Raw genomic sequence first — 20,793 nt, 5'->3', positions numbered from 1 at the left:
AAGATATCACCGAATCAGTGGACTTGAGTTTGTGCAAACTCCAGGAGATAGTGAAGAACAGGGAAGCCTGGCGTGCTGCAGTTCATGGGGTTGCAAAGAGCTGGTCACGACTGAGAGACTCAGTAACAGCAGCAGCAATGGACTGTAGCCTGCCAGGCTCCTTCTGTCCATGGGATTTCCCAGGCAAGAATATTGGAGTGGGTTTTCATTTCCTTCTCCAGGGGATCTTCCTAACCCGGGATTTGAACCCCATGTCTCCTACATGTGGGTTCTTTACCACTGAGCCACCAGGGAAGCGCCTCCCTCTGAATACATATTCACATATATGGGGGGCGGGGTTGGGGTGGGGGGGCGGGGTTGGGGTGGGGGCGCAGGAAAGAGAGAGGCTTTATAAGAAACTGGCTGATAGGATTATGGGGGCTGAATGGTCCCAAGATCTGCCAGCTGGAGACCAGGAGAGCCTACGGCATTCGTTCCATCTGTGTCTGAAGGCAGGAGCCCGCGGTCCCAGCCCAAGACCACCAGGCAGAGAACAGAGCTTCAGTTCAGCCTTTTGTTCTAGTCCGCCCTTTGGATGAGGTCGTCACCCTGGTGGGAAGCCCTACAGTACTGTCTGCTAATGCAGTGTTAACCTCATCCAGAAACACCCTCACAGACACACTCAGAATAGCCTCGAACCACCCGTCAGGACACCCATGACCCAGTCACACGGACATAAAGTAACCATCCCTGTGCTTCCACACAAATGGGAAGGACGTGGATCTGGGGTCCTGGTGAGCCCTGCCCCAACAGAAGCTCACAGAAGTCATGGTGATTCCTTAGGGAGTCGTAGGCGATGAGGACCTGCCCCAGAGAAGGGAAGGGACCACCCACAGGCCCGTCACTGACTCGGGGACTCCCTTAGAAGCTGGCCATACCCCTCGGGTCCCAGGAAGTTAATGGCAGAAGGAGAACCAGTCAGATTATCTTATCCCCCACCCCCGACAGTGCCCCTTTCACCGTGTGTGTGTGTGTGTGTGTGTGTGTGTGTGTGTGTGTGTGTGCAGGGCGACAGGCAGTGTGGTTTCTGCAGGCAGGGCTTGGTGGGGCTCAGGGGTCCAGTGTGGGGTGTGTGTCTGTCCTGCGGGGCAGTGCACTAGGCACCGCGTAGACACTGGGTGTTGAGGGTCCCACACGCCCAGCCTGCGTCAGCAGCAGGCGAGTGGACCCTGGGGACCAGTGTGAGGCTGTGTCGGGTGCCAGCTGGGGAGGGACCTGAGCCCCCTGTCCCAGCTGGCCAGGGCTGCTTTCACAGTGGGGGCAGCCCCGGCCCCTGTCCGCAGCTTGTGGCCTCTGTGAACGTCGTGGACACCCACACACCTGCCTTTCCCAAGACTCTATGCCAATGGAGCAGAAAACTTTCTTCCAGAAGGTCACCCCACCCCTCTCAGGTACCCCTCACAGTGCCCACACTTGCCTCGCTCACTGCACTCTTCCCCTTGAACTGACCTCACAGTTCACTCCTTCCCCTCCCCGGAGCCAGTGCCCAGCCTGGCTTTGCATTAGCTGCTCAGGGTGTTCCCTTGGTGGCCTCCTGGTTAGGACTCCAGGCCTTCACTGCAGTAGCCTGGCTTGATCCCTGGTTGGGGTCATGAGGTCCCACAAGCTGAGCAGTGCAGCTTAAAAAAAAAAAGGCAAAAAAAACGAAGCTCTATGAGTGAGTGAATGAATGAAGAGTTAGTGTTGGAGAGTTCCCCAGTGGTACAGTGGATAGGAGTCTACCTGCCAATGCAGGAGACATGGGTTCAATCCCTGGCCTGGGAAGATTCCACATGCCACCGAGCAACTAAGGCGGCGTGCCACAACTGCTGAGCCCAACAACAAGAGAAGCCCCTGCAATGAGACGGCCCCTGCCCGCTGCAACGAGAGAAAGCCTGAGTAGCAACAAAGACTCAGCACCACCCAAATATTAATTTTTTTAAAAACTCAGTATTGGGGGCCCACCTTATGGTCTGGAACTGCACCCAGTGGGCCCTGGACACAGAGGCAGAGGGACAGGTCCCAGCCTGGCCACTGGTAACTACATGACCCTGGACACATGTGACAGGGCCCCAGAGAGCCAGAGGTGCTGCCTTTGACCCTGTAGGTCAGCTGGCGCAGGGGTGGGGCGGGCAGGTGCAGGGCCTTGAGGGAGAGCAAGGATACCTATGGGCCAGGACCTGCCCCTCTGACTTTCTAGCTCAGAGCAAGGGCTGCGAACAGCTCACGGCTTCTCCAGAGAGGGGCCAGAACCAGGGTGGGACCAGGCACCCGGGGTAGGAAAAGCATGGACCCAGGGCCATGCAAAAACGGGGAGGGAAGCACACCAGCAGCCATCGGTACCCAGGTCCCAATGTGTGGAGACAAGCAGGACCTAGGCCTGGGCATCGAGGGCTGGTCAGTGGGTGAGGGGAGATAAGGGCAGTGCCCCTCGGCTTCTCATGCCACCATGCTTCAGTAGGGGGAGAGGACGGCTTGTCTTCACAGCCAAGGTGGGAGGGGTGGCCCTCCATGTCACCAAGCATGGTGTGGGCACCTTAGGAACCCAGGGTGGGGGCATCACCCACCTGGTACAAGCAGAGGGTGAGAACACAGGCTGTGGGAGACCACCAGCTGTTCCCTGGGTATGAGGCAGGAATGAGGGCTGGGCTCACCTGTTGGGGCTTCACTTGTGCTCAGGAAGATTCCGGGGGAGCAGCCTGGTCCAGGACAAGCTGTCTGGAGCCTCAGAGCCTAGATACCCGGTGTGGCTGGCCCTGGATCTCCCTCTGAGCTGGGCCACGTTCCAGTGCCCACAGCCCTCCTATCATAGTCAGGCCTTTACCAGCAGCATCTGTTGAGTGGCTAAATGTTAGTGTTAGTCACTCGGTAATGTCGGACACTGCAACCCCATGGACTGTAGCCCACCAGGCTCCTCTGTCCATGGGATTCTCCAGGCAAGAATACTGGAGTGGGTTGCCATGCCCTCCTCCAGGGGATCTTCCCGACCGAGGGATCAAACGTGCATCTCTTACAGACCCAGGGATCGAACGTGCGTCTCTTACGTCTCCTGCATTGGCAGGCAGTCTTTACCACTGAGCCATCAAGGAAGCAGGACCTGACAGCTTGGTGGCAGTGCACACCACCACAGAGGAGTCTCAAGCACGAGGCACTGCTGCCCTCTGGTGGCCGTGGCTGGGAGGGCCATCTAGGCTTGAGTGTGCAAATCCCCCAGCCTGGTTTAGGAACCTCCGGGGCCAGATTCGTATCTGAGCTTTCTCTCTCTGCCCCATTTGACAGGTGAGGAGCTTGAGGCCCAGGGGTGACCTGATTTTCCATGAGACACACAGCAAACAGAAGCTGCAGCTGGGCTCCTGGTGCCCAGGACTTGGAATCCCTGTTGATAGGGTTGTCACATAAAATAACAGGGTGACCAGCCAGCAAGTAGAGTAACCTAAGAAAACCTGACAGAGAGGGATGGAGTCTGCATAGACATGCAAGGTCACTATCTTCGGGGTCACTGTGAGGGGTACGAGGAGCACAGGGTTACAGAGGACAGGCTGAGTGGAGCCTGTGCAGCACCAAGGATGGTCAGCTGGGAGGCTAGAGAGGGCTGTCGAAGGCCTGGACAGCGGTCTGTGCGCAGGCTTCCGGCTTGGCTCTCAGTGCAGGCTGGTCCAGCTGCAGACTCAGGTCTGACCTTGGCCCCAGGTGGGTGACCCCAGATGGGGCAGAGAGCCCCACCCTGGCAGGGGTAGGGGCGAGGGAGAGGTAGAGGTTAAGTCCTTGACCCCAGGGGCTCTGATGTCTCCATTAGCCCCCGGAGCTGGATGGGCACAAGTCAGAGCCCCCTCACCCTGCAAAGTTGCCAAGGAGGCCTTGGTCAAGCCCATCCAAGACCCCGACCAAGCTCACCGGCCCTTGTTCAGCAGCTCATGGGCACAGGAGCCACATAACTGAGGATTTTTTCTCTGCTTCCTCACCTGGGAGGCACATTTTATATAATTCCTTTAAAGTCAGCAATAGACGCATGTAAAGGTGAGTATGAAGTCAGTCTCCACTTGCCTCCTCAGGCCCTCCATTTTCCTGCTACGTCTCTGTGTCAGTTCTTCCAGAAGTTTCTGTATATGCAGGTAGCTATGCGTGTGCACAAGGTTTGGTTTGCTCTTTGCACAGACAGTAGCTCACCACATGCCCACAGTCCCACCAGCTCCGGCAGGGCCCTGCATCTCGCAGCGGCTGTGTCCCAGTGATCATCTCAGTGGTTCCCTCCTGGTGAACACACAGGTGCTTCTCACACATGCTGTACAGACACTGTCACAATGAAAAGCCTAGTAAGTGGCCGTGTCCGAGATTTCTTACAGGTTAGCATTGTTGGGGCAAAGAAAATGTGGATTCTTTTTTTTAATTGTGCATTTGTTTGGGGCTGTACTCGGCCTTCGTTGCTGCACAGGCTTTTTCTCTAGCTGCGGTGCGATGGGCTTCTCATTGCAGTGACTTCACGTGTGACACAGGCTCGAGGGCACGTGGGCTCAGTTGTGGCTCCAACTCTAAAGCACACATCCGCTCAGTAGCTGTAGCTCTGACTCTAAAGCACACGCTCAGCAGTTGTGCCACATGGGCTTAGCTGCTCTGCGGCATGTGAGATCTACTCAGATCAGGGATCGAATCTGTGTCTCCTGCACTGGCAGGCAGATTCTTTACCACAGAGCCCCTGGGGAAGCCTAGATAATTTTTTAAATTGCCAGACTCCCTCGAGAGATTATTCATATTCTTGCCTTCCCAAATGCCATGGGTGAGCTTGCCCACTTACCCAGCCGGGAGTGAATTCTCTTTGCCACACTGACAGCTGAGAGATTCTCATAGTTCTAAAGGTTTAAGTTTTCTGTGAAAAGTTCACATCTTGCCCACTTCCTACAGCATTGTTCCTCCTTTATTGGAACTTTTATTATGAATAAAATCGGCTACTTCTATGTGTGTTGTTTTCCCCTTTGCCCCCTACATTTTTTGCTTCAAATGTTTTCTTCTACTAGCTTCATGGCCTAATCCATCACAGTGAAAACTTCCACCTGGGGTTGGTTTATTGTGGTACAAGGAGCATCAGCACCTTCTGCTTTCCCAGGGGGTTACCTGTTGCCCCACAGTCCCTGTCCCGTCTGGGGCAGGCCCAGCAATCTGCGTTCTGAGATACCCTAAAGTGACTTGAATACAAGACCTGCCCGGCTTGTCTTTACCTTGGACCAGGAGCGCCTCCCAGTGGGGGCCTGTGTGGGGACTCCAGCACCATGTCAGCACCTTATGGAGGCCTGAGCTGTCCACTTAAAACCAAGATCTAGAAGTGTCTGTGAATGACGGACAGTACCATCTTTATCAGAGGTAGCTAAGTCTGCACCGCCACCTAGAACCTTCTAAGAGGGTCCAAGAGGTAGTGTTGACGCCCACCCAGCTGTCTGAGCTCTCTATCCTCTTGCCAAACTCACATGCTCACACCCAGGTGTAGGGGACAGGGGAGGTCGTTTGGGCCAGCCCAGGCCATGTCACCATACAGACTCCAAGTGGCTTCACCAAACCCTCAGGAGCCAGGATCAGAGGCTGTGGTGTGGGGTCAAGGGACGTCCTGTGACTACTTCCGTCCCCACCGGCACTGGCTGGTTGGTCAGACTGTACTTTACCTAAAGTGAGGGAACAGCAGTTCCCAAGCCCTCAGTACAGCCTACTTTTTGAGAGGAAACCCTCTCCTCTTTTCAATCCATCATCAGTGCTTGTCACTAAGGTAACTTGTTATTCCTAACTTCTGAAAGTAAGACTACTTTACCAAAACCTTGGTGCCTAGCTTGTACTTCCTGGCACTAATCCACAAACATCAATTCCTCTATCTTGAACGTTAGTGGGCAGATTGAGGACCCAGACAAGGATCTGCTCACAGGAAGTGGGGCAGACTGTTCATTTGAGAGTTCTTCCGCCTCTTCTGCCCAGACTCGCCAAACCTACTTTCTTGTGGCTCCTGAGAGGTCTCACTCAGTGGTCTGCCAACTAGAGCAGTGCTCTCAGGTCCAAGGACACCGGGAGTGGTGATGAGCCAAGGCCTAGTCTGGCTAAGTGGCCAGGAGGCAACAGCTGTCACAGCAGTGTGCTGTATCCAGGTGGAACTCAGGTCTGGGGGAAGGTGGCTTTTCAGAAACTAAGAAGTCACTCCCCTCAACTCCCTGGTAAAGGTACTAATAGCATCAGAAGTATTTAATCCAGCCCGAGAGGCAAGACGCTGCAGCCTCCGTCTGTGCCTGTGTGCTATCTCCCGGTGTCCCTCCAACAGCGCTGGCGAGATACTCGATGTCACCTGCAGGGACTGGGGCCAGTGAGAGACTTACTCAAGTGACTCTGGCTCTTACGTGGCCTGCCCTCCTGTCCAGAGCTACGGCAAGGATTCACAATTCCTGTCTTTAAATTTAAATGCGAGCCTGCCACCCTTTTTCTGAGGTGTGGGGTCCAAGTTGAATAAGAGAATACAAAAGGCCAAGGTCAGATGAAGAGCTACAACTCTGTATCAAGCTAGTTTGTAACTGTACCTTTTCCTGTGTGTGAAGTCAAGGTGCAAATATGAGACTGGTCTCTGGAGGCAGGGCTCAGAGGGCCCTGTGTACCCCGCCTAGGCAGCCGCTGTAACAGGCAAAGACCACTTAGTTAACAAGGGGCTCTGGCGTGCCAAGCTCAGTCAGCATCCAGGGTGGGGAACCACTGACACCTGAGGCTGCCCATGGTCTCGCCTGTCCTTTTCCTCCCCCTGCTGTGGGGTTAGATGCCCTCACTACTCTTTGAAACGCCACAGCAGACTTTCTCCAGGACTCAGACTTGAAATAAAAATGTCAAAACAGAAAAAAAGTATTCCACAGATTTTTAAAACATTAAAAACCTGTCACCTCCTCAGTCTTTTGGGGCAATTTTCTCAGCCTACAGGGAAAAAAACAAATTCCCACCTATAACACACGCTCAGGTGAGCCGCCTGAAATGAACACACCGTAAAAACTTCCCAGTGCCAAGTTATGTCAAGATCCTTTATTCCTTTTTGTTAAAACCGGTCACAACACTAAGCTTCTGGCCTATCCTGCTGATACACAAGCCACAAACGCTTGCTCAGCAGTTGAAGCCTTTAGTAGCATGTTTGAAAAGTGAATAAAAATCCATATAAAACAAATATTCAAATAGTTTCCATAGGAACACAGATAAGTGTGACCCCATCTCCCAGTCTTCCACATTGGTGCACCTGTGCCAACCCTACTCACATAGACATCTCAGAACTAGCAGTAATTAAGTTAAATGGTCCCCCCCAAACCCTTAAATCAAGCTAAACTCGCAGTTAACAGCTACAAGAGTGGTATCTACACGTTAATACGCGTGGAAGCGCAGGCTGCCGAGTGCCGCTTCATGCCGCTCTCCCAGGCACAGGACACGGGCAGGGGACCGACGTCCGGCTCCTCCACTCCAGGCGGGAAGTCCTGGGTCCGGATCTGCTGCATCAGTTGCCTGCAGGAGACAGAGGTGGCAGTCAGAAACCCTGAGTCACCGCCAACCAAGCGGCTCCACACTGCGTGACACAGTAACCTATTCATGAGCCTATTTACATCTCTGGTCACTATGTCATCAGGAAGCAATTCAATGGAGTGCTACAGCAAGCATTTCTTCAGAATCATCTTTTTGGTAAGAAGAAAACCACAAGTCACACGCACGAATTAAAGTATTCTAGGTACAGAAATAGACTGACCAGTCTTTTCTAAATCAACTTTGCCTTAAAATTCTGCAACTATATACATCACTATTACTGGAGGAATTTTCCTTTCATTGTAATTATTCCAAAATTTTTAAAGCATATATTCTTAATATGGGGAGAAAAACAAAAAATAATTGTTATTATTTAATTCTAAGCAATTTCTTAATTCTACTGGACAAGAACAAGCATAATCAACCCTGGAAAGTACCTAATTCTTATCAGAACCAAACACACACTGTCACTAACCACGTTGGCCCTGACATCACATAGTAGATGGTGGGTCTCTGGAATCCATTGAAGGTAGAAGCAGCAGCAACAGTGTAAGCACCCATGTTCTCAAAGAGCATCCAATCACCCACATGCATCTCAGGCAGGTTACAGCGCTCAACAATGCGGTCCAGGCCGTCACAGGTCGGTCCCCAGATGCTGGATGAATAATACTTCTCATCTGGTTTGGGTCTCTACATTTGAGACAGAGAAACACACCTGCTTACACTTGTTCTGACCAGTCATCTTTCAACTGGTGTATACAACACATTTGGAAGGTACCTTCTGCAGAAGAGGCTTCACGTGTGCGTGATCATAAAGGATGCAGTTGAATGACCCATATACTCCATCGTTCACATAATACATAAATGTCCGATCAGTTGACTCCTCTTCATCTAGAAAAGCAAATTTAAAAAAAAAGAAGAAAATAATTAGAAAAGCAGAAATAGTCTCAATTACCACTTAACCATTTTAGATACGAACTTTCAGTATATATATGTAATGATTCAATCCTGATACCTACCATCAGAGCCTGTCTGTTCCTTTAATACAAGTTTTTTGGCAATAATATTAACTGCGAGCGTGAAAGCTGATGCAACATAGTATCTGCCCGGCTCAGCTATGATTCTCACTCCAGAGTCTGATGGAAAATACTTGTCCAGTGCTGGGTTGATTACACTGGTGATCTACCAGAGTGAGACAGAAAAGAGCAGTTGGTCATCAAGGAACTCACATGAAGCAGTGCTTTGAAACACACCATCAAAAACATTGAGAGCTGCCATCAGCAGAGGTTTATCTTCAAACAGTAAAAGATAAACACCTCCCTGAAAACCAGTCTGCATATCCTGTGGTTTCATTTTGATTCCCCTCAAGACTTTTTACTCTTTATTATGGTATGATTTTATTAAGCAATGGGACAAATTTATTACCAGTGCCTAAATATTTTTATCTAACATGTAAATATATACTAACAAGGTAAACTCTGTATTCTTCCTATTCACATAAATTTTACCTAAGAATAGATTTTATAAGTGGCATGTAATGGCTTACCTTCTTAAATGACTAAAAAGCAATGTTCTAAGTAAAGGAAGCACAAAATCTAGCAAACGATGTACTAAAGTCAACAGGTTCTCTTAACTCCACAGTGACAATCCTCAATTTTCCTAAGACTTTTGAAAATATTGTCTCATTTTATTTTAGAAAACCAGTAAGATAATACAGGGCTTCCCTGGTGGCCCAGAGAGTAAAGAATCTGCCTGCAACGCACAAGACCCAGGTTTGATCCCTGGCTCAAGATGATCCGCAGAGAAGGAACTGGCTACCCACTCCAGGATTTCTGCCTGGAGAATTCCATGGACAGAGGAGCCTTGCAGGCTACAGTCCATGGGGTCACAAAGAGTTGGACACAACTGAGAGACTAATTAATTAACGTAATACAATTTTAAATATCACAGAAGTCATTCAAAATACCATACAAGACATTTACTTTCATGTTTGTACAGTCCCTTTTGGTTATTAGTTGTAACATATAAGTTTTGAAACATTTCAAAAAGGAACCTAAGAGCTACAGACTGTAATTTTGTTATAAATTACCTCTTCAAATTTAAGCTTTACATCCTCTGATCCAGGAAAGCCACCACCAATATCAAGCAGATACATGTTGAAACCAACCTCAGCCTAGAGTCAAGAAAATTAAGTCAATCAGCCAGATTAACAAGTCATGAAAAATGTATGCAGCAGGTTAAGGTTAAATATGTAATATGAGATGACTTTTACAAAGGTAAATTCTAGAACTGGGACTAGTTGTTAATGCCATCCCTGCCCCCCTCCTCACACATGGGGCTCACAGATACTCACGCCCATGTCAAAGACACAGCGGGCATCAGAGATGGCCTGCACAAAGGTCTCAGGATCAGTACAGCCACTTCCCACGTGGAAGCTGGTGTCAAAACACAAAAAATACGCTATTTCTTACTATTTCTGGAAATAACTATTCATGGTGGGAGAAAACTTGCATTGTCTAATACTTCATCTCCATCTCTGCCATCACCAAGATCTCACCTGACACCAATGACATCAATATCTAGCTCTTTCGCCCGTTCCAAAAGAAGCCTGCTGGTTTTGAGTGTGGCACCAAATTTGACACTGAGGCGACAGACTGCTTTGGAATCATCAGTGGCGATCCGTAAAACCAACCTAGAAGCAAGAAAAGTATATCAAATTTCCCACCGACACAAGATCATCTACAGCCGTGGTTAAAATAAGACTCCTTGGCTCTGATACCCTGTGGTCTGAGTCTAATTTGGTTTAACTCAGTACACAGATAATTTACTAGTATGGAAATCTAACAACTGGAAATTTGAGTTTGTTCACATTATACACGTCCCATATCTGATCCGCCCTCAAATGGAGTAACTCACTTGGCCTTTGGATGTGCCCTGGCAACTTTCATCAGCTCAACTTCACTATCAAAAGTCATCATCTGGACTCCGTTATTGGCAGCATACTTAATCTGAGACACTTGTTTACATGGATTTGCATAGATAATCCTCTCTGGGGGCACCCCGAGACTCTGCACCAATTGTATTTCAGTCTGAAAAAGAAGAGGTATTTACACATGTAGTTAATATATAGAAAAGCTGGCCCATGCCCACTCTCTTTAGCATCCTCTGCTCAAGCAAAGTAATTCTGATCTGCCCTGCTGGGAGCACCAGGGCCATTACAGACATCATTTGAGTTCTGCTGCTTTTGCTCACCTTGCTGGCACAGTCAAATCCTGTCCCAATGGCAGCGAGTGTCTTCACTATGGTTCTGCTATCATTGCATTTGACGGCATAAAAGGGGGTGACCCGAGGAAGAGCTTTCAACCATCTCAGATGTTTCTTCAGAATGTCTCCCAGGTCCGCAACATAGAAGGCATCCTTATCATCCTGCAATAAGAGTGGTTACAGGAGACCCATCAGCAATTTAACAGATGTGACCAAGGCACAGCCTTCCCTTCTCTTGCCCATCATTCTCATGAACCCTACTCTAGTCAATCATGGACATGATAATCACTATTGTTACTGGAGGATCCACAGCCAATTAAACTCCCAATTCCCTAACAAGACATTTCCATAAGACCCCTCTCAAGTTTCCCATTCATCTGCCTAACATTCTCAAAGCTGCACTACCAGCATAGACTTCATATATACTTACAGAATAAGAAACTTCATTAATTTTTTGGTCCAGAATGTCCTTGGCAGTAAAGCCTTCATCCAAGAAATGGCAGTCAAACTCTTCATTGCTAAAGCTGTTCATGGTTTCTTGACGTCTTTTTGAGACACAACAAACTGCAAATAGGGCAGACAAATCTACTCAGAAGTCTTAATACTTAGTAACTCCTAAGATAAACTTGTAACAATCACAAATACTTACATAGAAAACGTAAAAGAGATGGAATTTAAAGGGATTATGCCAACTTTTCACAAAGGCAATTCCCCAGGAATTCCAAGTCCACCGAAGATGCGTGTGCTCTCTGTGCAGCAGTGGAAATGTTCAATAAACACACAATCTGCTGTCTACCTTCAGAACACATTAAATTGGAAGATCAGGTATTGACAGCACACAGACACACACACACACACAAGAAGCAGGGCTACTAAACCACCCTCCAGACAGCTCACTCCCTGGGTTTGGAAATCCTATTATTCCTAGGTTTAAGTACCATGATTCTATAAATCTCAATGGAATGAACCTCACAAATTCAACACTAGAGTTTTTCACACTCAGCTTCCATATATAGTACTGTACTTAGTCACTCAGTCGTGTCTGACTCTTTGTGACCCCATGGACTGTAGCCCGCCAGGCTCCTCTGTCCATGGGATTCTCCAGGCAAGAATACTGGAGTGGGTTGCCATGCCCTTCTCTAGAGAATCTTCCCGACCCGGGGATGGAACCCAGCATTGCAGGTGGATTCTTTACCAGCTCAGCTACCAAGGAAGCCCATATAGTTTTGTCCACCTCAAAAAAGGCACTCCAAACATTCCTGCTAAAATGCAGAATACAGGTTTCAGAAACTTTCCTGCACTTAGTCCACTGAGAGGGAAAAGGCTTCATGACAGTTAGCTTACTTTATTTCAGACCTGTTTTTCTCTCGAAGCTTAAAACACCATGATAGCAATTTAGCAAAGCTGCCATATAAACACCTTGCTATTTCTGACATTTGCTAAGTCTTATACAGAAGAACTTTTAGTGAACAACAGGCATTGTTATCAATTTACTGAGTGCTCTAAATTTTCCTGAGAAATGAGCTAATTTTCATGCTAGGCATGTGTTTTTTTAAAAAATGCAATCTAAAAAAAATCAACAGAATGTATTACAGCTGCTGTATCTGAATGGCAATCAATATTCTAAAACCAGTGCTGCCTACTTAACTACTTGGGATTCTGGGAATCCCAACTATCCTCACAGGCACTCTAACTTACATGCTTGGCTATGAATGATAATCACCTGGGAGTCATTCTCAACTATGAATTACAAAAATTAGCAAACAATGATTTATGAATAAACAAAAATAAAGCTCATTTAACCATCAGAGCCACTGTCCTTGGCGTTCATGAAACGTGACATAGGTCAATGAGTTACCTTAAAATAATTATTTTAATCTATTTAATCTGATAGGGAGGGCATCTTTTCCACTGTGCAACCCACTTCAGTGCCTGCAGCCTACTGCCAGAGGCCAGGCAATGGTTCGGGCCGGATTTACTCTGGCATGGGACACTATGAGAGGCCCAGGGGGACGAGCCTGCCATAAATCCAAACCCATGCATGGGAGAACTTTCGAGACTTGATCTAATGTGACTTGCTGGCTTTGTCAACCTCCTAGTTTCCTAATTCGCCCAGAGGAGAAGGGAACAGACCAACAGCCAGCACACACATTCTGTTTACATAAGTAACATTTAAATAGGGTCACCAGTGATAGACTGGGCCGTTTAGGGTCTTTAAAAAAAAAAAAAAGACAACATTCAGGCTTAAACTTAGCAAGTGTGTGTTTCTCTGAAACACACCACTATTAAGTATTTTGCTTCCTTGTATCTTTCAAAGCTTTACTTCAGTAACTTTTGATACAGAGAAAGTTCACCCTAGAACACCTTTGGGTGTTTTCTGTTATGGCTACGTTACTTAAAATGACATGGATTAGCAAAACGTGGTCCTTCTCTGGTAATTGGGAAACGTTAGACAGGTACCAATTCAAACCGCAACTGAAAATTTACAAATCGATTAAAATTTATGTTTGAATGAAATTAGCACATTCTGTCCTCCCTACTAGACACTCCTAAGAGGTTCTGCTCCCCACATCTTGCCTCATTATTTCGGATTCTCAAACAGTAGGCCGTTTGGGGAAAATCTTGGGACTGGCTCCTACGTCTTGGTCGTTCTCCTGATCTTAATAATCTAAGGACTTTTCTTAAATCATCAAGTCATTCAAAGATTCCGTCAACATTTCTAAGCCCGGCCGAGCAGTATCAGTTACACACGGGTTATCTCAGCTCTAGCGATCTGAGTGGCTTTCTATATTGGGCCATTCGCTCTGTACACACAGCAAGGTAAAAAAAAAACAAAACCTAAAATTTAAAAAAAAAAAAAAAAAGGAAATTCCAGGGCAACACGGCGGAACGGCATGTGCACGAGAGGCCGGCACCCCGAGACCTGTGCCGGGCTCGCTTCCTGCCTCTCCTGCACCTGCTACCGGACCACCACATGCGTTTAAAAAAAAAACAGCGGCTGAATGATCGAGCTCCTCAAAGAGCTTCCGGCTCAGAAAACCCTCACTGACGTGGTTCAGAAAAGGTGAACCCCGGGCCGTTCCAGCGCCAGGCTGCCCTTGAGCCGGGAGGGGTCGGGGCCCGGCTCCACTCGGGACCCCGAGGGCCGACGAGCCGGGCTCTGCGACCACGTGTCCTCGCAGCTCCAGGCGCCCGGTCGGCTCCGGCCTCCGGGACACGTGGCCGGCACCCCCTGCCCCTCACCCGCGCCCGCCCGCCCGCCCGCCGGCCTCCCTACCGCCCGGACGCGACCCCTTTTACCTCAGAGCACAGGGGCGCGGCGGGCCAACCCCATGGAAACAACGCGCCGCCGCCGAGCGCTGCAGGATCCGCCGGCCGCCCCGCCGCCCCCGTCAGCCGCTCGCCCGGCCGCCCGCCGCCTCGCTCCCTCCCGCGGAGGACCGCCGGCCCGAGGTGGCGCCGGAGCGCTGGCAGAGGGGCGGCGGCGGCGGAGGCTCAGGGGGAACTGACAAAGCCCGGCGCGCCGCCGCGCCGCTACTTATAGCGCCGCGCGTGTCGTCATGGAGACGCACCAGCTCAAACCAGCCGCGATCGGTTCCGTCCGGGCGTCCTCCCAGGGAGGGGGCGGGGCCAACCCGGGATGGGGACAGGGAGGGGTGGGGGTCGCCGGCTGATCGACGTCAGCACCTCCCAGCCCCGCCAACCCCGCCCCTCCCTGGCCCGCCGCCAGCCCGCGCATGCGCACCAGCCGCGGGCTGCCCGGGGCTCCGCGCGCCCGGCCGGCCGCCTAAGGCTGCTCTCCTCTGGCACGCCAGCCGAAGGATTGCAAAACCTGCCTCTGAACGCCCGCCGGATGGCAGCGTGTGCGCCAAGCCAGCGCTCTCCTTCCACCTGGCATCAAATGCCGCGTGCCCTCAGGCAGAGAACGGAAATCGCTTGGCGCGAGCGGGCCACGTGGACCCTACCTGGCGGACCCGGGCCCCTTTCTTTCTGCGGGGCGTCTGTATATGCCGGTGGGAGGACCTGGAGGTGATCCTGGAGCAGCTCCAGCGCACGATGAAGGGGGGCAGGAGGCAGAAGGGGCAGCGGTCAGCGGGCAAATTAAGAGGCACAGCTCTGGGCAGCTCTCGAGCCGCTGAGCGTATTGAACCGCGTCTGACATGTCCGGGTGTCTTCCTAGAAGGTAGAGGGCACGCGAAGAGGCACGTTGCGCTTGTTAAGCCAGAGAGACTCTTCTAAGGGCATTAGGGCAAGGGGTGGGAGGTAACAGGTCTGCAAGCCACCGGGCGATCCACTGTCCTTCGTATTGTTCAGTCGCTCAGTCGTTTCCGACATTGCGACCCCAGGGACTGCAGCACGCCAGGCGTCCCTGTCCGTCACCATCTCCTCCTGGAGCTTGATCAGACTCCTCTTGGTTGAGTCGGTGATGCCATCCACCCATCTCATCCTCTGTCATCCCCTTCTCCTCCTGCCTTCAATCTTTCCCAGCATCGGGGTCTTTTTCTAGTCAGTGGGCTTATCAAATCCGGTGGCCAAAGTATTGGAGCTTTAGCCTCAGTCCTTCCAGTGAATATTCAGGATTTATTTCCTTTAGGATGGACTGGTTTGATCTCCTTACAGTCCAAGGGACTCTCAAGAGATTTCTCCAACACCACAGTTCGAAAGCATCAATTCTTCCGTGCTCAGCTTTCTTTATGGTCCAACTCTAACATCCATATATGACTCCTGGGAAGACCATAGCTTTGGCTATTCAGACCTTTGTTGGCAAAGTTATGTCTCCACTTTTTAATATGCTGTCTAGGTTTGTCATAGCTTTTCTTCCAAGGAGCAAGCATCTTTTAATTTCATGGCTGCAGTCACCATCTGCAGTGATTTTGGAGCCTAAGATAATAAAGTCTGTTACTGTATTGAGTGGCGCTTATCAATGACTTCTCTGAGGGCAGCTATGATTGGCTTGCTTTGGGAGGTTATGTGAGTCCCAACACAGCACCAGTGTCTACAGGAGGAATACATATGGCAAAAACTGGGAAACTGGGAGTCCCCAGGAGTGCAGCCAAGACTCTGGTAAAGAACTGGCCTCTCCTAGATGCTGCCCACCCTCACCACCGCTGCCGACCTCAGGGAGGCACGTGGGGCATTTTTTTCCCCTTGCATTTAAAGTGTTCCTTCCCTTGTAGACAGTCCAACAGACACCATTATGTCCCAACGTCGGGTGTGAATGACCTGAGGGCTGCGGGTGGGAGTAAAAAGCTGTGAAACTAGGGCCCGCCACACAGTCAGTGCAGGGAACGAGCCTGGCAGAGCTCAGTACTATTGTCTACCTCGGTCTCAATTTGCTGTGTGATCTTGGGTAAGTTACCTCCCCTCTCTGGGCCTCAGGAGAAAAGTGGACTAGATGACCCAAGGATCTTTACTGCTACAAAAACCTCCTTTGTGAAGAGTACTAGTTTGATGAATGCAGAAGTGAGTGAGTAATCTAACTTTCCCTGGGCCATGCATGGCTCCCACAGAATCAAGAGACACCAGAAGAGGGTAAACAGCAGCGAGTCCTCGTCCGTGAGGGGACATGACAGCTGCCTTTACTCTTGGTCGCCCTGATCAATTTCATCTTTACATAGTCCTTGAGCAACCACTGAGTACCAGGTACCACTATGGGGGGCCGGGGGCAGGGGGCTGGGGGGGAGTTACTCCACCCCAGAAAGTTTAATTCCTAGGAGGGATTGAGATTAACAATGCAATAAACAGTCCCATCTGAGAACATTATAGCCCCAGGCACTAACTAAGTGGGACAGCTTGGATTTCGCGGTGAACACTGGGATTTGTCCCCGCTCTGTGAAGAAACATTTTGTTCCAGTGACACGCAGATTTTTTTCCCTCAAACTCCGGAAGTCTCCCGTGTCCAGTGCCAAGGCCAAGAGGGAGCATTGTCTGTGCTGCCCCGCTATCCCAGGCCCATCAATCAACCAGTCCTTGTGGCGATCATTGTCCCCTGCTATTGGGCTTCCTTCCAGCGGGGGGAACCGGATGTCTCTGAGTGTGGGATCCTAGTGGGAGCCTCATGTGGGGAGAAGGCCAGCCAACCCCCCCCCCGCCCCCTCCCAACCCCGTCCTGCCTGCAGCTTGCTGTTCTGTGACCTTGGCCATCTCCTTGACCCTGAATGAGCCTCTCTGTCTCCAGCCATCAAGGGTCTGGCCCTGGTCTAGGGTCTCTTTCAGCTCAGTCCTGTGATTATATTTTAGAATTAGAAGTATTCACTAGAACAAAGAGGCGATTCAGGAAGCCAGGTGGTCTGTCTCTCTGCCACTCACACGTGCCACTCCCGCACGGGTCACCCCTACACACGGCATCTCCTGCCAGCCCACCTCTAACATACACACTGCATGTATGTTGCACTCTCCCGGAGGCCTGGCCATGCCCAGATGACCCATCTTGACCCAGATGGGGAAACAGAAGCAAGGGAAGGAGGAGGTGCTGGTTCCCTGAGGTCTGGCCCTGGGGCTGCAGGCAGACTCTTGACTTTGGCCTTAGGCCTGGGAGTCAGCAGGCCTGAGTCATTAAACCCAATTACTAATCTGGATCCGAGAAGATAAATCTACAGTGACTAAACCTGGTCTTGTTCAAATGCATGGCATTCTTGTATTTCTGCATAAATTCCATAGACTTTATCTTCTCCCTTACAATTTTATTTTTTTTTTCAGAAAAGCAGCAGATCCTTGCAAACTATGAAGTTACCCTTACATGGAGATAAGGTTTTTGTGTTTGGTGCAGAGGCAGTAACTTAGAGAAGTAAGCAAAAACATCCGAATGCACATGGGACATGCCAGTAAGATCGGTGCCCTTGGTCATCCCACCTCAGTTCTGGGACCAACTCCAATGATTTTAGCTGCCTTCAGCACCTAGCTCATCATGAAACCCTGAATATCACTTCTGCTCTCTGAATCTCAAGGCCTTTCGGTAAAATGTTCTTTAGCTGGACTGGACTGGATCAAAGCACTGATGTCCTAAGAATCTCTGACGTATTTTACAAAGAACTCTGTATAAATCTGCTGACCACATTTTCTGACACCAAAAGTGAGGACATGTCTGGCACAAAAGGTGTTTTTTCTTAAGTTATTTACCCGAAAGGACTAATAAAGGTACATGATGATTACAAATGCATGGAGTCACCTTTACTGAACAGAAGTAACATCAAAGATGATGGTCAGCAAGAATTTACGTATCCGTGTCCTCAATATTGAACAGTCAACGTCGAACTTTTCAGAAAATGGGTTTGTGTCTGGTCCACTTGTCCGTTGTCATATTCCACACCAAGTTTCTTCCCAGGAGTGTAGTAAGAGTTGACTCTGGAGTGAGGTTTATGACATCCGGCCACAGGAGGACGTTGGGACCTGTCCTGCCAGGGTGCCACTAACTCAGGGAAGTGGGACTCAGTCACGGCACACAGCTAGTCACGTTTGGACGTTTGACCAAAAATAGAGCTCGGAAGTTCAGTCACTCACTAACCCTCCAGCCCTGCCCTTGAATTGTTTTAGGTGTTTCCAAAAGTCCAATCCACCCTCTGAGGCGGAAAGTGTATGTCTTTGCCAATTTCCAAATGATGTGCCTGGGGCAGCTGGGAGCTTCCCGGGAGGCCCTCCTTGCTCTGAACCACACAGGTGTCATCGGAGAAATGGAGCATCCCCAAAAATACCTGTCAGAAGCCAAAGACACCAGTGGAAACCCCAGGACATTTGTGTTACGAAGCGTTGTTGCATCACCGCCCCACCCGGCCTCCACCCTGGTGCGGCTCCCTGGGAGGTGCTGGGACAAGGGCTACCTGGCAGGAAGTGGGTCAGGGCCTCCGGGAGCCCAGCAGGGCCTGCGGCTGGTCAGTGCCCACACGGTACATTGCAAAGAAGAGGTGGCCTCTGTCCAGGGGTTGAAGCAGGCGCTCACTTGCCTGGCGCATTGATTGTAGCGATGCTTTGCTTCCCCCTTGCCTGCCTTTTCAGCGGACAGAAGTCAAGAGTCCGAGGAAGCGTGTGCCCGGCCAGCTTCGGACACTCCACCTACCTCAGATGTGGTTTCACAGCAGGACGGGTTTCAGATCTGACCAGGCATTTGTTTGAAATCCTTCACCGGTGGCCCTTGGTCCACAGGGTAAAGGCCTAACCCCTTAGGCTGGCACCCAGGACCCTCTGACTCTGCCCTGCTCACCTCCCCAGGCTCACCCACCTCCTGCTGCCCCAGGCCCTGCAGGCCTGACATCCCAGCCCAGATCACACTGGACAGGCTCCTTGGGTCTCCCACTCCTGCTCCCTTTGAAGTCAGGACCACGATTTATTTCTTTGTTTAGGTGTCTAGCCCAGGACCCGGGACACAAAAGCCTATCGCTGATGTTAACTTGAAACTAGGGCCATCCTGAGAAATCTGTGATTTGCATTTGCTGCATGACTGACAAACTGATGGGAGTTTCTGAAAGTCAGGGGATAAAAAATTCAGAATGTTTTTCTTTGGTCATCTGTTCGTTTATTCAATACACATTCGTATTGTGTCTGCTACGTGCAAGTGAGGTACTAGGTGAGGGAAGATCCCACCTCTGGATCCAGCTACGGGCTGGCTTCTTGGGGACCAGCAGGGAACTGATGGGTGCCCAATGAAACCTGACCTTCTCCCCAATGCTTAAACAAAACTGATTTCTTTTATTTTCTCTTAAGCTCCTGGTGATTGCATCTGACCCGACATGCCGCAGCATCTCTTCTAGGTTTGCCATGGCCCCATTTTTGCCAGAGCCGCACCCTGGTGGGGCCCCACCTGTGGGAATCCCCAGAGTCTACAAGACTTCTTCCTCCCATGGCAGGGAACAGCACGCAGAGGGCGCTTGCACAACTTAAGCCATCTGGGAGGTGTGCGCTCTCTTCCCAGGAGCAGGGTGAGCATCACTTTCCTGCCAAGTCAGAACCGAGGCTGTCCAAGCAGCCAGCAGGGTCACTCTGGTCTGAGCCCTGGGGGCCCCTGGACACAAGACAGCCATGGGATCCCCAGTAGGGGCTGCAGGAACACCTAAAGAGGAGGCTCATCGCCTCCCTTCAGACAGCCTGCGGGCCCTTGTTCTAAGCCAGGACCCTCCTGCCGCTGCAGGGAAGATGAGCAAAGGAGGCCCCTGCCCTCAAGGCGCTGACAGTCCGAAGAGGAGACTGATCCCAGGGTTTTTGCTCTGCACGTCTGGTCACTGGGACAGTGGTCACCCAGGGCAACCACCATGGGGCCCAAGGGCAGAGGGGTGAGCTCCATCTGGGTGCTAGGAAGAGGTCAGGGAGACCTCTGGGCCTGGGGAGGCTCGTTCAGGGCTGAGGTGGGTCAGGGAGGTGCCCGGGGCACACAGGACTGGAACAGGACCTCGGGGTACCACCACGGGCCCCGCCTCACTTGAAGAGAGGACCGAAGAGTATGGTGGGCGGGGGTCACTCTAGGGGTATCATCTGACCCCCAGGGGCTATTGCCTCACTGAGCAGACAGTCTGGCTCTGGCCCCAACCTGCATTTTCCCATCAGCCATGCCAGATCCTCACTGACAACAGCACCCAGTGATCTGACAACTTTTTCATTTATTGGCCGTACCTGGAGACTTGTGGGATTTTTAACTCCCTGACCAGGAATTGAACCCAGGCCCTAGGCAGTGAAAGTGCCAAGTCCTAACCCCTAGACCACCAGGGAAGTCCCAGGACCCCGTGGTCTTAGAAGGCAAGGAGGGCCAGCAGACACAAGTACAAATCCTCCCGCCTCAGCATGCCCTGTATCACTGAGGCCAGAGCAGGCAAGGCAGTTCAGCAGAGGGAATTGAACTGGGACAGGAGCTAGCTCCAGAGATAACTGGGTATCTGACAGCTGCAGGAAGCACCACCACCCACAGGGCTGGGCGATCGAGGGCCACCTGCAGGGGACCTGGGGGCTGTCCAGTGGGGACCTGGGGCTGAAACAAAGAGGATGCTGCCTGAAGCAGAGAGACAGGAGGGC

General features: G+C 50.8%; 1 protein-coding gene and 2 non-coding genes across 6 annotated transcripts; all 3 read right to left on the bottom strand.

The window, feature by feature from the left end:
• Positions 1-7,028: 7,028 nt before the first annotated feature.
• Positions 7,029-14,299, bottom strand: ODC1 (ornithine decarboxylase 1). Of its 4 annotated transcripts, none has more exons than XM_070799143.1 (12): positions 14,098-14,299; positions 11,447-11,589; positions 11,228-11,382; positions 10,786-10,959; positions 10,450-10,622; positions 10,091-10,225; positions 9,887-9,968; positions 9,623-9,706; positions 8,553-8,715; positions 8,312-8,424; positions 8,009-8,223; positions 7,029-7,518 (listed from the first exon to the last, which is right to left on the bottom strand). In XM_070799143.1, the coding sequence occupies exons 3-12, from the start codon at positions 11,327-11,329 to the stop codon at positions 7,374-7,376; spliced, it is 1,386 nt and encodes a 461-aa protein (XP_070655244.1). In that variant the 5' UTR covers positions 11,330-11,382; positions 11,447-11,589; positions 14,098-14,299; the 3' UTR covers positions 7,029-7,373. The 4 variants fall into 4 exon arrangements, with proteins under 4 accessions (XP_070655244.1, XP_070655243.1, XP_070655242.1 ...); XM_070799142.1 differs by having other exon boundaries at positions 11,228-11,361; positions 11,447-11,593; positions 14,098-14,298; XM_070799141.1 differs by having other exon boundaries at positions 11,228-11,361; positions 14,098-14,298.
• LOC139186001 (small nucleolar RNA SNORA42/SNORA80 family) lies at positions 12,707-12,838 on the bottom strand. Its single transcript, XR_011569578.1, has one exon. It is a non-coding gene; the product is annotated as a small nucleolar RNA SNORA42/SNORA80 family (small nucleolar RNA).
• A 6,121-nt stretch (positions 14,300-20,420) lies between the features above and the next one.
• On the bottom strand, positions 20,421-20,493 carry TRNAE-UUC (transfer RNA glutamic acid (anticodon UUC)). The gene has a single exon. It is a non-coding gene; the product is annotated as a tRNA-Glu (tRNA).
• Between the last annotated feature and the right edge of the window lie 300 nt (positions 20,494-20,793).

This window comes from Bos indicus, chromosome 11 (assembly GCF_029378745.1).
Source record: "Bos indicus isolate NIAB-ARS_2022 breed Sahiwal x Tharparkar chromosome 11, NIAB-ARS_B.indTharparkar_mat_pri_1.0, whole genome shotgun sequence".
Lineage (NCBI taxonomy): Eukaryota > Metazoa > Chordata > Mammalia > Artiodactyla > Bovidae > Bos > Bos indicus.
The sequence above is the reverse complement of the archived record's forward strand: the minus strand, read 5'-3'. Positions and strand labels throughout refer to the sequence as shown.